Source organism: Xenopus laevis, chromosome 3S (genome assembly GCF_017654675.1).
Source record: "Xenopus laevis strain J_2021 chromosome 3S, Xenopus_laevis_v10.1, whole genome shotgun sequence".
In the NCBI taxonomy this organism is placed as follows: Eukaryota; Metazoa; Chordata; class Amphibia; order Anura; family Pipidae; genus Xenopus; species Xenopus laevis.
Window position 1 is genome coordinate 114,737,183 of NC_054376.1, and position 16,478 is coordinate 114,753,660.

General features: G+C 36.6%; 1 protein-coding gene across 1 annotated transcript; it reads left to right on the forward strand.

Annotated features, from left to right (window-relative positions):
* The first annotated feature begins 13,405 nt into the window (after positions 1–13,405).
* Positions 13,406–15,483, forward strand: foxi1.S (forkhead box I1 S homeolog). Its single transcript, XM_018256206.2, has 2 exons — positions 13,406–14,041; positions 14,353–15,483. Exons 1-2 carry the CDS (start codon positions 13,468–13,470, stop codon positions 14,898–14,900), a joined length of 1,122 nt encoding a protein of 373 aa, XP_018111695.1. The 5' UTR covers positions 13,406–13,467; the 3' UTR covers positions 14,901–15,483.
* Positions 15,484–16,478: the final 995 nt, after the last annotated feature.

Sequence of the window (16,478 nt, forward strand, 5' to 3'; positions counted from 1 at the left end):
AGGTCACAACTGAAGGTGAATTGAGGGTGTCAGGTTTTTTTCAGCGCTAGACACCTGTATTCTATATTTTTACTGTAAATATGTACACATTGCCACAGGGCAGGGAACAATCCGGTCCTGCTCATCAAAGCCAGTGTTGCGTTATGCCAAAGATTTACTCAAAACAAGAGCTGAAGCTGATGCCAGAGCTGACCTTCTTTGACCATAATGACTTGCAAAAGGAAAAGGCAACAATATAATTAACCCTTCTGCTTCAGTGCAAGCTTCGAAATGTCGTTACAGGCTTCCAAAAAGGATGAGTACTGATTTGTCTAACTAGTGACAAGGGTTCACAGAAAGGCTGAAAACGTTTTGACATAGTGCCAATTTTGTTCCTGCCTCATTTCTTTCGAGGTGTTTCTATTTGGGCACATAAAATATGATACTATGTCATGTGACTTATACTGGACAACTTTATACATTCAAATGGATCGTTAAAATCTCTTTTTATTTCCATTTAAATTACATTTTCCACACAAGAAAATGTATTCAGAAGTAGCCTTTTTATTAATTAGTGGTAAGGATGCACCGAATCCACTATTTTGGATTCAGCCGAACCCCCAAATCGTTTGCGGCAGATTCGGCCGAATACCGAACCGAATCCGAACCCTAATTTGCATATGCAAATATGGGTAAACAATCACAGGGTAAAGGTTTCTAATCGCTTAAAAAAACAAACACTCCAACAACGGAAATATGATCACTTTTCAAATGTTCTCTAAGAAGGTAAATTAATGAAAAGGTTAATTAATGAAAAGGCTACTTCTGAATACATTTTCTTGTGTGTAAAATGTAATTTAAATGGAAATAATTCTTGCATATGCAAATTAGGATTCGGATTCGTTTCAGCCAGGCAGAAGGATTCACCCGAATCTGAATCCTGCTGAAAAAGGTTGAATCCTGGCCGAATCCCAAACCAAATCCAGGATTCGGTTCATCCCTAATTAGTGGGCTAAATGATTTTTCATCATAAACCACAAAGCACACTGAGAAAATATATCATAGTTGAACAAAATTTAAAACAGATCAGTAAGAGGAGTCTCCACGTAAACAAACCCATTGAAGAACATTGGTACTGTTTTCATCACATAGTAGAATATAATGAGGGGGGTTATTTACTAAACTCTGAATGCAAAAATCACGAAAAAATTCATGATTTATTTTAATAAAATCGGACTTTTTAAAAATTACAAATTTTTCAGAATTTATTAAACCCTGAGGATGGAAAAGTCAGAATCAGAAAATCCGGCATCTCATACCTGTCGAGGTTGCAGATAAGTCAATGGGAGAAGTCCCAATGATTTTTTGATGTGCGTTGGGTTTAATGCAATACCCCAAAGTTTTTGAAGTTTTCGGGCAAAATTCCGAGTTTTCAGGTGAAAAATCTGATTTTTTTCCTGCAAAGCAAATCTTCGAGAAGATGTAATAATAAATAAGCGTAAAAAACCTGAGCGGATTTGATCAGAGTTTGTAGCAGAAAATATTAAGATAAATTGGTACTTTAATAAATAACCCCCTATCAGGGGTGCTTCGCCAATGAGGCGTGTTGAGGCTGTCGCCTCAGGCGGCAGTGCCCCACTAGGTACCAGGGGCAGCAAAAATGCTGCTCCTGGTACTTTAAGAGCACATTTATGGGGAGGGGGGGGCAGCAGCAACTGCTGCTGCCTCAGGCGGCGGAAGGGCCAGGATCGCCCCTGCCCCCTATGTGATCAGAAGTGCTGTATCTGGACACAATTGCAAAGTCAAACATCTTTTGTTATCCTTTTCTAAATTTTACCTTCTTAGAGAACATTTGAAAAGTGATCATATTTCCGTTGTTGGAGTGTTTGTTTTTTTAAGCGATTAGAAACCTTTACCCTGTGCTTGTTTACACTGCACTGATGAGTTCACACTAACTTGAGTTATTGATAAACTAAATGATATTGAGCCTTCCCATTAGTCCTAGAAGTGAATCATGAAATGAAACCTTTGAGGATGATTTCCTATTTAACAACTGCCTGATATCCAGGTTTGCATTTTATCATCTTGTGGACACACATGCCAGATTGATACAGAACATTCCTTCTGCAAATTACATTAGTCTGTAAGTGTTTGAGGTTTTCTTGGCATCGTGTAAGTTCAGTTCGCAGCTACAGAGAATTGGATATATTACCATAGAAACACAGTTGAACACATTGCCTTGACTGTACATTTAGGAGAAAAAAAACGGATAAGCACGAGCATGATCTATAAACCTGGAGGTGGAGAATTTTAATGAAAAATAATTTCTCCATTTCTAGTCTAAAAGTGTAGCTTGAAGGGGCTCTTGCCAATCATCCCCTCTGAATACAGCACTGGCCAATGAAGGTAACACTGACTAACGGTTTTGAAACTAGCTTTCAGGATACTCAAGGTTTAATAGCACCATATAGAAAATAACATGTTCAGACATCATTCCAACATTAGAACAATCTTATCTTGGTCTTGTTGTTATTCATAGTGTTGAAACAACACTGCACCACAAAATACTTGATTCCGGACTTGTGCCTATTTATATGATAATGGAATCAGACGAAGTCTACTAAAAACAAATCCAGTAATGATCCCATGTTACAACAAAGGGAAAGTTCAAGTGATTGTTGCATTGATTCTGTCCAGCTGGAGGTTGACCGGGTGGATATTGAATCCTACGATATTACAGGTATGGGACCTGTTATCCAGAATGGTCAGGACCTGGGGCTTTCCGAGTAAGGGATCTTTCTGTAATTTGGATCTCCATACCTTAGATCTACTAGAAAATCATGTAAACATTAAATAAACCAAATAGGCTGGTTTTGCCTCCAATAATGATTCATTATGGGGCAAATTCATTAACTTCGAGTGAAGGAATAGAAGGAAAAAAAACTTCGAATTTCGAAGTGTTTTTTTGGCTACTTCGACCATCGAATGGGCTACTTCGACCTTCGACTTCGAATCGAATGATTCGAACTAAAAATCCATTTGATAGTCGAAGTACTGTCTCTTTAAGAAAAAACTTCGACCCCCTAGTTCGCCAACCTAAAAGCTACCGAACCCAATGTTAGCCTATGGGGAAGGTCCCCAAGTTTATTTTGGTCGAAGGATAATCGTTCGATCGTTGGATTAAAATCCTTACAATCGTTCGATTCGAAGGATTTAATCGTTCGTTCGAACGATTATTCCTTCGATCGTTCGATCGCAGTATTTTCACAAAATCCTTCAACTTCGATTTTCGAAGTCGAAGGATTTTCATTCCCAGTCGAAAAACGAGGGTTAATTAACCCTCGATATTTGACCCTTGATGAATTTGCCCTAAATCTTAGTTGGGACCAAGTACAAGTTACTGTATTATTATTACAGAGATAAAGGAAATAATTTTTAAACATTTGGATTATTTGGATAAAATGGAGTCTATGGGAGATGGCCTTTCTGTAATTCGGAGCTTTCTTGATAATGGGTTTCCGGATAATGGATCCCATACCTTTTCAGCAACTTTTCATAATATTCAGAGACTTCTGCATCATTTGATCCCTCCCACAAACATGTAGTATGATATTTAACAGACCCAACCCTTGAAAAGAGTTGGACAGCGCTGATTAATCTTATTATTGAATAGCAGTTTGTTTCCATCTGCAATTAGGAATGCAAATATAGTTCTACAGGTATGGGACCTGTTATCCAGAATGATTTGAAAGAGAAAAGTACCCCACTAGCTTCAAACTCGCTCAGCAGTCTCTAGTAGTTAAAACTACCTAATTAAAGTCTCAGTTGCATGCAATTTTACTAATTACTTTATATAAATCCCAAAAAATTGCTTGTGCTAAGATAAGACTGATTAAAATCCAATGATTATGAATTCATTAAATAATTGTGATACAGTTCATCTTGTTATATATACAGGGGTTAAGAAAATTAGGTACACATATACCCTTAGCTGTAGCCAATTCTTATTCCACGATAGTGTATATCCTTTTACTACAGGATATATAATAGTTAATAGTAACCCCCTATTATTAACTATTATATATCCTGTAGTAAAAGGATATACACTATCGTGGAATAAGAATTGGCTACAGCTAAGGGTATATGTGTACCTAATTTTCTTAACCCCTGTATATATAACAAGATGAACTGTATCACAATTATTTAATGAATTCATAATCATTGGATTTTAATCAGTCTTATCTTAGCACAAGCACTTTTTTGGGATTTATATAAAGTAATTAGTAAAATTGCATGCAACTGAGACTTTAATTAGGTAGTTTTAACTACTAGAGACTGCTGAGCGAGTTTGAAGCTAGTGGGGTACTTTTCTCTTTCAAATCATTAACTTGTACTGACTAAGGTCAGACCTCCGCTTCTACCGCAGGATAAATTTATTTAACAAGGGATCACCTTTTTGTTTGACTGTTATCCAGAATGCTCAGGACCTGGGGGTTTCCAGATAATGTATCTTTCCATAATTTCATACCTTAAGTCTACTAGAAAATCATGTAAACATTAAATAAACCCAATAGGCTGGTTTTGGTTCCAATAAGGATTAATTATATCTTAGTTGGGATCAAGTACAAGCAACTGTTTTATTATTACAGAGAAAAAGGAAATCATTTTCAGGTTTATAGATTGTTTAGATAAAATGGAGTCTATGGGAGATGGCATTCCCGTAATTCGCTTTCTGGATAACAGGTTTCCAAATAAAAGATCATATACCTGTATAGCAACAGTTCTAGCTTTCAAACAGGTCTGTATGCATTCCTTTTGTCTGTGAGGGTTTCCTCTGGAGTTTCCACTCACATTCCAAAAACATGGTCAGGTTATTGACATTGTTATATTTTGAGCTACTGGGTTTCCAGATAAAATATCCCATAGCTGTACAAAGAAAGCTCAAATTCATCTGCATCTTTACATAGTTTATATATAGAGGTACTGTATACTGTAGCTCCTTTTTAATTATACACTCAAAGATCTGACACCAATATTCTCCCCATTTACAAGCAGATTAACCCAGAGACAATACCTTACCTTTAGTATGTTAATTTTCTGAAACAGTGGCTCATTAACAAATGAAGACTTCTACTGTGATAATGACTTGCGCCATGTGTCTAGGACTTTCACCTCCTGTTCTTTACGCTGCTCACAGATATGTCTCTATAACAAGGGCTACACTCACATGTCAAAGTTCGTATAAATCAGCGCTATAAAAGCTTGGGGAAACAAGAATGCAGTAAAAAGGGAACTCAAAGGGGCACATTCACTTAGCTCGAGTGAAGGATTAGAAGTAAAAATACTTCGAATTTCAAAGTATTTTTTTGGCTACTTTGACCATCGAATTGGCTACTTCGACCTTCGACTACGACTTCAACTTAATTCGAACTAAAAATCGTTCGACTATTCGACCCTTCGATATCGAGGGTTAATTAACCCTCAATATTCGACCCATAGTAAATGTGCCCCCCTAAGAGTAGTAGATTATCGGTTATTGTAGTTCCACAACTTCCTAATCTTACTATAGGGTTTAAGGTTACTCCATCTCGAGTGTCCGTGCTGCTTCCAAGTTTGAATTTGGTATTGTGGTTTGGCTCCGGCCCGCGTTGCCTCCACACACTGTAACAATTCCTGGGGCACTTGGGGATGACGTCAGCTGCCTTCGCCGGACGCATTTCGTAGCTTTAGGACTTCATCAGCAAGCCTCTACATCTCTAATAGCATGAAGCAACCTTTGACAGTCCCATCTTGGTCTTTTTGATGAGTGCATTTTAAAGTTTAAACGTCTATAAGTACCCAACTTAAAGCACACACGTGGTGAATGTAAGGAGTAACCTTAAACCCTATAGTAAGATTGGGAAGTTGTGGAGCTACAACAACCGATAATCTACTACACTTAGGGGGGCAGATTTATCAAGGGTCGAAGTGAATTAGAGGGAATTTTCAAAGTAAAAAAATTTGAAATCCAAAGTAATTTTTTGGATACTTCGACCATCGAATAGGAGACTATGAATTTTACTTCAAATTTGATTAGAAGTAAAATATTCTACCATTTGATAATCGAAGTACTGTCTCTTTAAAAAAAATTCGCCAAATTAAACCTGCTGAAGTTTTTTGAAGTCGAAGTAAAATCGTTCGATTGTACGATAAAATCGTTGGAATCGTTCGATTCGAAGTATTTAATCGTTTGATCAAATGATTTTACTTCGACCGCAGAATACACAAATTCGATGAAAAAAGTTTGAATTCGATATTCAAATTCGAAGTATTTTAATTCGATGGTCGAATTTCGAAGTATTTTTTACTTCGAAATTCGACCCTTGATAAATCTGCCCCATAGATTTCCCTTTATGCTGCATTCTTGTTTCCCCAAGCTTTTTTAGCGCTGACCTGAACTTTGACCTTATGAATTTCTACCCGAGGAGAAATGGGAATACCAAGTCGGAACAAAAGGGGAACCCCCACGGACTGTAGTTACGCTATATTTTAACAAATCTACACTTACATGTGCTCCCTCTGCACAGTAGCTCACTGGAAAAGGACATCAGAAAATACAATAAACCCATCTTTTTTCCAATGATCATGTCTGAAGATTCCAATAAAGATTTTTGTTAGGTTCTTAGAAAAGCCATAGGTGTATTCCAAACATTTTCACCTATCTTATAAATATATATACAGTATACTAGAGGAGAACTTCCATCATTATTTATAGGATTTCTACCATGAAGCATAAGAAAAGTAATGTAAGACCGATACTTATAGGCTATTCATCATGATGATAATCACAATATTTTTATGGAACATTGGAACACTCCAGATCATTTTTGAAGCTTTGTTAGCCCATGAAGGCATCACCATGTTTCATTACAGAACTTTTACTCTAATTGTTTGCTGTTAACATGGAGTTACGCCTTTACCTGGAATTACTGTTCACAATCTTCTTCTCTTCTATATTATATGTCACTTACATAAATTGTTCAGCCTTTCGCTGTTCAGTTTTATTGGCATATTTTATATACTGTATGTGTGACAGCAAAAGTTATTTCTCTTGGCCACATGTCGGACTTATTCAGAACAACACCATGACAGTTCCCAATGATGTCTTGAAAGTAATTATTCTTAAGGATGTAAACCATTTTTAGTAGCCATTATTGTTGTAATTCTGTTTTTAACGTTATCCAAAAATGAGCAAAGAAACTCGTGGAGAAAACAATGGAGATCTGCAAAGCTGATTTACTGTTTCATCATAAAAATAATGAAATAAAAAACATGTTTGAATTAGCTTCCAGGCAAATAAATGTTCATGCATCGCCTGTATTGTTAAACATGTGGGGCTAAAAACAATGAAAATTCAAATAGGTGGGGTCTTAAATCAAAAGCTGATTTTTGTTCCAGTATTGTGAGATTTTTTTGTGTTATTTTAGCTCGACAGTAACACAGACATACAGTGGGTATAACTAGGCACAACTCATCCGAGCTGACATAGAAATATATTAAAAGATATATTCATCATCAACAGCTATGGGGCAAATTCACTAAGATCCGAAGTTGCGCCGGAGACAGCTTTGCCGCATTTTGCCGCACTTCGCCAGGCGTAGTCACTAAAATGCGAAGTTGCTCTCAGGGAGGTGAACAGTAGCGAAGTTGCGCTACCGTTACTTCGTCAGGCAAAGCGAAGTTACGATAGTGATGCCTAATTTGCATACGGCGCTAAGTTAAAATATAATGGACAAATATGCAGCAGCAACTACATTACACTACACAAGCCCAGCAATTGCCCTACACATGTGCTCACTGTATCGTTGAGTTGCCATATGTTAGGAAATGTAGGGGGGAAGGAAGGTACCCCATTACGCTATTTTTCATATTTTTCATATCACCCTTAAAAAAGTAAAAGACGCCAGCGTTTTTTGGGACTTAGAAAAAATGTAAACTATTTTTGGGCAAACTCCTAGCTATTGTATTAAACTTCGCCTGGTCTGACCTGGCAAAGTAAAGTCTGGCGCAAGAGCTAACGTTCAGTAAAATGCGAAAGTTAGTGAATTAGCGTAGTTACGTCCCTTCGCCATAGCCCAAATTAGCCTGCTGTAAGGGTGCGAAGTAGCACTAGAGTAGTGCTAGCGAATTTACGCCAGCACCCGTTAGTAAATCGGCAAAGTAACGAAATGACATCACGCTGGCGAATTTGCGCTAGTTTTAGACGCTTGGCACTTTAGTAAATGTGCCCCTATATATTTTACTTTTGACAACTCCACTTACTTGGCATACTTCAACCAGCATATTTTCCATAAAACCAAACCTCCTGTTCACGTGAAAGAGATCTGCCTGACATACTTCTCAATTTGAAAGCTCTCTAATGTGAATTTTCTAGCCATAAACTGCCTATACTAGTCACATGTTCCCATTGGGAGGGGGAAGACATGGTTTCAAGTGATTGTGTTGAGGCCAAAAAATGCCGGTTGAGATTTGCCATTTGCCTAAAGCACCTGTTGACACACATTCCATTACTAGAAGTCCATAATGCACACCTGGTCAATGATACATGTTTGATGTATTCTAGTTGTCTTAATATTATTTATAACAAGTCAAGATTTATGAAAATAATAAGTTAAAATTGTAACTTAGCACATGCTGCTCCACCAGCACAAATACTGAAACATGTTTTTTAATAACACAACCTTTAGGGGCACATTTACTTAGCTCGAGTGAAGGAATAGAAGAAAAAAACTTCGAATTTCGAATGTTTTTTTTGGCTACTTTGACCATCGAATTGGCTACTTCTACCTTCGACTACGACTTTGACTTCAAATCGAACGATTCTAACTAAAAGTACTGTCTCTTTAAAAAACCTTCGACCAACTATTTCGCCACCTAAAACCTACCGAACATCAATGTTACATCCTTCCTTCAGAAATTTGTTAGGAACCTTCCCCATAGGCTTCCTAAAAAAAATTTCTGATGGAAGGAAAATCGTTTGATCGATGGATTAAAATCCTTCAAATCATTCGATTCGAAGGATTTAATCGTTCGATCGTAGGAAATGCGGTAAATCCTTCAAATTTGAATATCGAAGTCAAAGGATTTACCGCATTTCCTACGATCGAACCATTAAAAATGTGCCAAAATGTGCCAAACCTTTTACACACCAGCGATCACTTCTGAGGAAGTGGTAAGATTCCACGAAATGCATAGATCCAGATCCAGATGCATAGAAAGCGTAGATCCCCTTCTGAGGATAAAAAGTTTGGAACATTTTTAATGGATTATTAAAAGTGATATTTTATTACTAATGGATCGTTAGTTCCTGATGCTCCGTGGGTTCTTCACGTTTGTGCCAAATATGACTTATTTGCTGTTTGATTTCCCCATTTCATTTTTTTGCTTGTATTAAAGTAATAAATACATAAAAATCTATCTCTCTCTAGAAAAAGCAAAACAAAGAATAAATATTATTTATAACAAGTCAAGATTTATGAAAATAATAAGTTAAAATTGTAACTTAGCACATGCTGCTCCACCAGCACAAATACTGAAACATGTTTTTTAATAACACAACCTTTAGGGGCACATTTACTTAGCTCGAGTGAAGGAATAGAAGAAAAAAACTTCGAATTTCGAATGTTTTTTTTGGCTACTTTGACCATCGAATTGGCTACTTCTACCTTCGACTACGACTTTGACTTCAAATCGAACGATTCTAACTAAAAGTACTGTCTCTTTAAAAAACCTTCGACCAACTATTTCGCCACCTAAAACCTACCGAACATCAATGTTACATCCTTCCTTCAGAAATTTGTTAGGAACCTTCCCCATAGGCTTCCTAAAAAAAATTTCTGATGGAAGGAAAATCGTTCGATCGATGGAATAAAATCCTTCAAATCATTCGATTCGAAGGATTTAATTGTTCGATCGTAGGAAATGCGGTAAATCCTTCAAATTTGAATATCGAAGTCAAAGGATTTACCGCATTTCCTACGATCGAACGATTAAATCCTTCGGATCGAATCGAAATCTTACTTCGACGGTCGAAGTAAAATTAACCGTCGAAGTAAAATATCGATTCGATTCGAAGGATTTAATCATTCGATCGTAGGAAATGCGGTTAATCCTTCGAATTCAAATATCGAAGTCGAAGGATTTACTGCAATTCTTACGATCGAACGATTAAATCCTTTGGATCGAAACGAAATTTTACTTCGACGAACGATTAAATCCTTCGGATCGAATCGAAATCTTACTTCGACAGTCGAAGTAAAATTAACCGTCAAAGTAAAATATCGATTCGATTCGAAGGATTTAATCATTCGATCGTAGGAAATGCGGTTAATCCTTCTCATTCGAATATCGAAGTCGAAGGATTTACTGCAATTCCTACGATCGAACGATTAAATCCTTTGGATCGAAACGAAATTTTACTTCGACGGTCGAATATCGAGGGTTAATTAACCCTCGATATTTGACCATTAGTAAATGTGCCCCTTAATGCGTCATCCATACTTTTATCTGAAATTTTAAAATCCTTAATTGTTTTTATTTTCAATCATCTCAGACATATAACCTGGAGGCTTCTATCCATGTTTCATTATTATGATAAAGCATGGCTAGAATGTTTCATGACCACCCATAACTGGGATCTCAAACTGAATAAACAAAATAACTCTACTGTACTATCAACATGGAACACAAAATAAAATATTACTTGATGAAGCATAATGAATCCCAAGTGTACTGTAACATTAGTCTTTAGACGACAAGTTTATTTAATGATGTTCATAGAAACCTGGGGGGGTTATGTAAGTTAAAGGTGCCTCCGATCATTTCAACATCATGTTATTGTTTTGTTACCATTATAGGAGGCTGGAGACGTTGATAATTAGACACTAACCTATCATTACATCATGAATTTAAATGACCTTTCCTTTATCCCTTCCTTTATTCTTTTAACAGTAGACATTGCTACTGAAATACTTTTACGGCAGGCAGCACTCTTCATTGATCATGTTGTGATTTGTTAATGAGGATGTATTGTTAGAGCTGAATCCAGTGTCTGCCCACCAAACAAACACAGACCTATCTATTTATCATACAGCTCTCTGCCTCATGAATAGCACAAGCACCACACTCAGCATATGAAAACGGTGGCAGTTCCAAAGGAACAAAATGGATTAATGTCATTACTTATTTCATATACTATCAGTGCCTCAGCAGAGTGACGTCAACCTTATCCAAAAACCACAAAAGTCCTTATATGACGTATTTGCTAATAGTCAGTTAGAAGTTTGGAGCATCATAGCTCCAATAGCGTTTGTCTCCATGCTGGACGTGTAGCCTGTCCCCCACAAGAAATCAATTTGGCACAAACTTGTAGCATCTGGAACGAACGATCCATTAGTAATAAAATATCACTTTTAATAAACCATTAAAAATGTGCCAAAATGTGCCAAACCTTTTACACACCAGCGATCACTTCTGAGGAAGTGGTAAGATTCCACGAAATGCATAGATCCAGATCCAGATGCATAGAAAGCGTAGATCCCCTTCTGAGGATAAAAAGTTTGGAACATTTTTAATGGATTATTAAAAGTGATATTTTATTACTAATGGATCGTTAGTTCCTGATGCTCCGTGGGTTCTTCACGTTTGTGCCAAATATGACTTATTTGCTGTTTGATTTCCCCATTTAATTTTTTTGCTTGTATTAAAGTAATAAATACATAAAAATCTATCTCTCTCTAGAAAAGGCAAAACAAAGAATAAACATTCAGGGCAGACAACAAACATATGTACTTATTAAAACTTTGCATTACCTACTTGTACTTTAAAATAATGAATTTCTTGCAGTTTCAGTTGTGCAATTCTTCATCCTTCTCCACTAGTGGGAGTAAGTTCTGAGTCACACAGTGGTAAGAGATTCCAGTTATCATGTTTATTTTACAAACAAACTATGGGTCTTCCCCCCCTTCTTCTTAAAATGGGTGTCAGCATATTTGTAGCCAGTATCCATGTCTAATAAGCATTTCTGATGTTTCAATTATTGCTTTAAAATATGCTGTATTCTGTAGCTGATGTCTATAATCCCATCAGGGATACTTATTGCACACACAATACAAACAGCTCTCCTTTGTTACATGTAAATGGCTTTGCTTGGGACCTGGGGTTTTCTAGTTTACAGATCTTTCTGTAATTTGGATCTTCATACCTTTAGTCTACTAGAAAAACATAAACACTTTAAATAAACCCAATAGGCTGGTCTATGGGAGGTGACCTTTCAGTAATTTGGCAATTTCTGAATAACAGGTTTCCGGATAACGGATCCCTGTAATTTCTGAAACTTTTCATAAAATAGGCTTCACAGGCTTTTGTCTATGACAGCATCATTTCATATAGTCTCTCCCACAAACATGTAGTATGATATCTAACAGACCCAACCCTTCCAAAGAGTTGGACAGCGCTGCTTAAACTTATTATTGAATAGCAGTTTGTTACAATTTGCAATTATGAATGCAAATATAGGTGTACAGGTATGGGACCTGCTATCCAGAATGCTCAGGACCTGGAGGTTTCCAAAAATGTATCTTTCCATAATTTTGATCTTCATATAGTCTACTAGAAAACCTTTAAAACATTAAATAAACCCAATAGGCTGGTTTTGCATCCAATAAGGATTATTTATATCTTAGTTTGGATCAAGTATAAGGTACTGTTTTATTATTACAGAGAAAAAGGAAACAATTTTTAAAAATTTGGATTATTTGATTATAATGGAGTCTATGGGAGACAGCCTTTCCATAATGTGGGCTTTCTGGATAATGGGTTTCCAGATAACAGATCCCATACCTGTACAAATAAAAGAGGATATATATATATACAAATAGGATTTCATAAAGTTGAGGGGTAGCAAATTAATGTGAGATTTAGCATATTTCAGCGAACTAAATAAGATGATTGCTTATAGCTCAGTATTATGAAAATATTCTGTCCAGTAAGTGTTGATCCTTATCTTAACTTTATAATGCCATTAAACATAAAAAAAGCATAAAAGTGAACAAACAAACAGATACAAGCATACTGTGATAGTAAATGTTTGACTTCTTGGTTGTGCATTTGGTGACATGGGGGAATTTAATGATCAGGTCTGACAAAAAAAAAATGTAAAAAGCTAAAAGAAAAAACACACAGACACACACACACACAGGCAACACACATATATTCAATTCATTTAAAAGATAAACACACATAAATTTGAATTTGGCTTATGTGCTGCAAGCATTCCAAAAAGGGATATCAGTATAATCTCCAGCCACTCAGTGAGACGGGGCGGAGCCACAGTGAAATCAAAACACAGCAGGTGTATAAGTAGTGGTGAGGAAGGGCACAAGGTATACACCTGCTGCAAGACATTAGCTAGTACAGGTGCATTTGCTTTGTGACCTGCTAGCTTTAACTATGAGTGCCTTTGATCCACAGGCACATTCTCCACCACGCTGTGGGCCACAATTTCCCAGTATTGGGCAGGAGCCTCCAGAGATGAATATCTACTGTGACACCATCTTCCATCCCCAGACAATGCCTAGTCCTCAGCGACCTTCAAACTTTGAAACAGGCGATTACAGCACCACTGCAAATCCTTACCTGTGGCTGAATGGACCTTCCATCACACCTCCTCCATATCTTCCAGGATCCAACTCAAGCCACTTTATGCCTCAGGCATATGGAATGCAGAGACAGCTACTGCCTAACATGCATGGCTTGGGAAGTTCTGACTTAGGTTGGCTTTCTATTCCTTCTCAAGAAGAACTTATGAAACTGGTGAGACCTCCATACTCTTACTCTGCATTAATAGCAATGGCAATACATGGAGCCCCAGATAAAAGACTGACACTGAGCCAGATCTACCAGTATGTTGCTGATAACTTTCCTTTCTACAACAAGAGCAAAGCTGGATGGCAGAATTCAATTCGACACAACCTGTCTCTAAACGATTGCTTCAAGAAAGTACCAAGAGACGAAGATGATCCAGGTAATAACCATTCCTTTTCTTATGTTTTTCTGTATATTTATAAAAGCAGAATGCTTGTTGCTATACAAATGCTATAGAAATGTCATTGTCACATACCGTATAGATATGTACCAGTTTATGGTTTAAAAGAGCTAAGGTATTTAAATAGGAATAAGAAGAGGGTTTGGTTACATTTTATTCTCATGATATTTTGAATACTGAAGCAAGTTTTTAAACTGACTCTCCAGATGTGGTTTAATTCTTTATATGCTGAATTACTGTGATTATTCTAAATTCTTTTTACTGATATGTATGTGTCTGTTTCTTTACAGGAAAGGGCAATTATTGGACCTTGGACCCAAACTGTGAAAAAATGTTTGACAATGGAAACTTCCGCAGAAAGAGGAAAAGAAAGTCCGACGTCAGCCCAAATGGACAGCTATCTTCTGATAAACCTGAAGGGAGTCCACTAAGTGAGAGTCCTAAGAATGGAGAGCATCAGGACATGTTGGGAAATTCATCACCAGGAACAGACGACTCCCCTGAAAAGATGTCACCTCCTCCATCTACAGCCCCTTGCCTTAATAACTTTCTCTCCAGCATGACTGCATATGTTAATAGTGCAATCCCAGTCAGTAGGTCGGTTCCACTTGGACTCAGTAATGAAACCTCTGATAAGATGGGACAGAACATGGTTGGTTTCAGTTCCTACACTCCTCTTTCAAATATGCCAAACCATGGGGGGTCTGACTGGTCATCTACTGTATCGTCAAATCCTTTTGGCTACAGCAGTTCTGTGTTCAACCAATTCACTCCTCATTTCTACAACAGTATCAATACAAACAATACTCTCTTTAACAGAGAGGGCACAGAAGTATAACTAGACGGTACCAATATTATAGCCGCCATGGCAAACTCTTTGTTGACTTGTCAATTCAATAGCTTGCTTTTCACAACTGCTCTACACAGTTTTCTTTACTTTTATCCAACAGGCAGCTGCTGTGGTTTGGAAGTTTTAGTGCCTTGCTTTTATGGTGTTTCCAAGCTTTTATATCAAGGCAAATGGTGCTTAGTGATGCATGGACTAATAGCAGGGTGGGACACTGTATTAAGTACATCTTAAATCAAATATAAATGACTCTCAGTGTACTTACGCCTTTTTCTGTCAATGAATTTTTTTTTTTTTTTTTTAAAAACAAAACAAAAAAGTTACTCAGAATTTGTTTTACACTGACCTTTATACTGTAACCACCTGATGTAAAACCGTAGTAAAATACTGTAAATAATCAGAAAGGTGTATCTTGAAAGATATGTGAAAAACGATCATCTCAAATTAAAACAATGCTTTTCATACTTTATTAAGTGGATGTAATTTTGTCTGCCAACATGTATTTATAAATGTTTACTTTTGTAAATAATGATGTATAAAATGCGCGGGGAGACTGTGTCTATGGCTACTTATATGTTTTATATATTTTATAAGTGTTATAGCTAAATTCACTGTGGGGGTTAACATGGGTTATTTTTTAATAAAAAAACAGACATTAAACATAAATTTGTGTTTTCTTGTGGTTAAATGACAAGATCCAATTCTAAATCCAGCAGGCAGCTTGTTGTATGACTTTTGTGTTGCTAAATAAGCCGGACATTCACAAAAGGTCCATGTATTTCCATGTAAGCAGTGTTTATAAGAAACTGGAGGGATCTTTCAGACTTATCTGTGGTTTTCTAAACCACCAGTGCCTATATAGCATATTTTTACAGCAGTTATCGCTCCAATGGCACAGGGCACTAATAATCAGCACATTAAAAAATATATTTCTAAGGAAAACCATATGCTCTTCTAAACACTGTAGCTTTGAACAATACTAGAAGTGTGCTAAAGGGGAGTATTATTTAAATAATGCCTATAGATTTATAAAGCTCCAAAAATGGTTTCAGTACTCCAACACCAAAAAAGTTTCTGACCCTGGTTCTGTCTTTCAGAATCCAACTAATAGTCTATAGGTAAAGGGGAACCAGGAACATTCATCCAAAAATAAACCTTTATGTAGTTCATAGTTAAAATGACAGTATATATTTATATGTTTATAACATATAGATACGTATATATATAACTCTACAGTTGTATTTAACTATTCCTTTTCTATAGCTATAACAGAGGACAATGAAAACTGATATCTCTAGTCATAAAAATAATTAAAATTCTTCTTTGCAGGTGACCATTTGCAAGAAAGCTGCCATCACATAGCTATGTCCTTTTATTATTATAATACCACTTTGTAGAAGATTTAATTGTGTTCTGACATTTTCAGCCACAATAGACTTTCATGTGTTTATATGGTTTACAAGTTCAGTGAATTTGTTTACTTTGCTTTAGCTAATACTCTTTAAAAATCTCTTGCACTCTCCTTGTTAAACCATCATTTCCAGGCAGCAATATAGTCAATGATTAGTT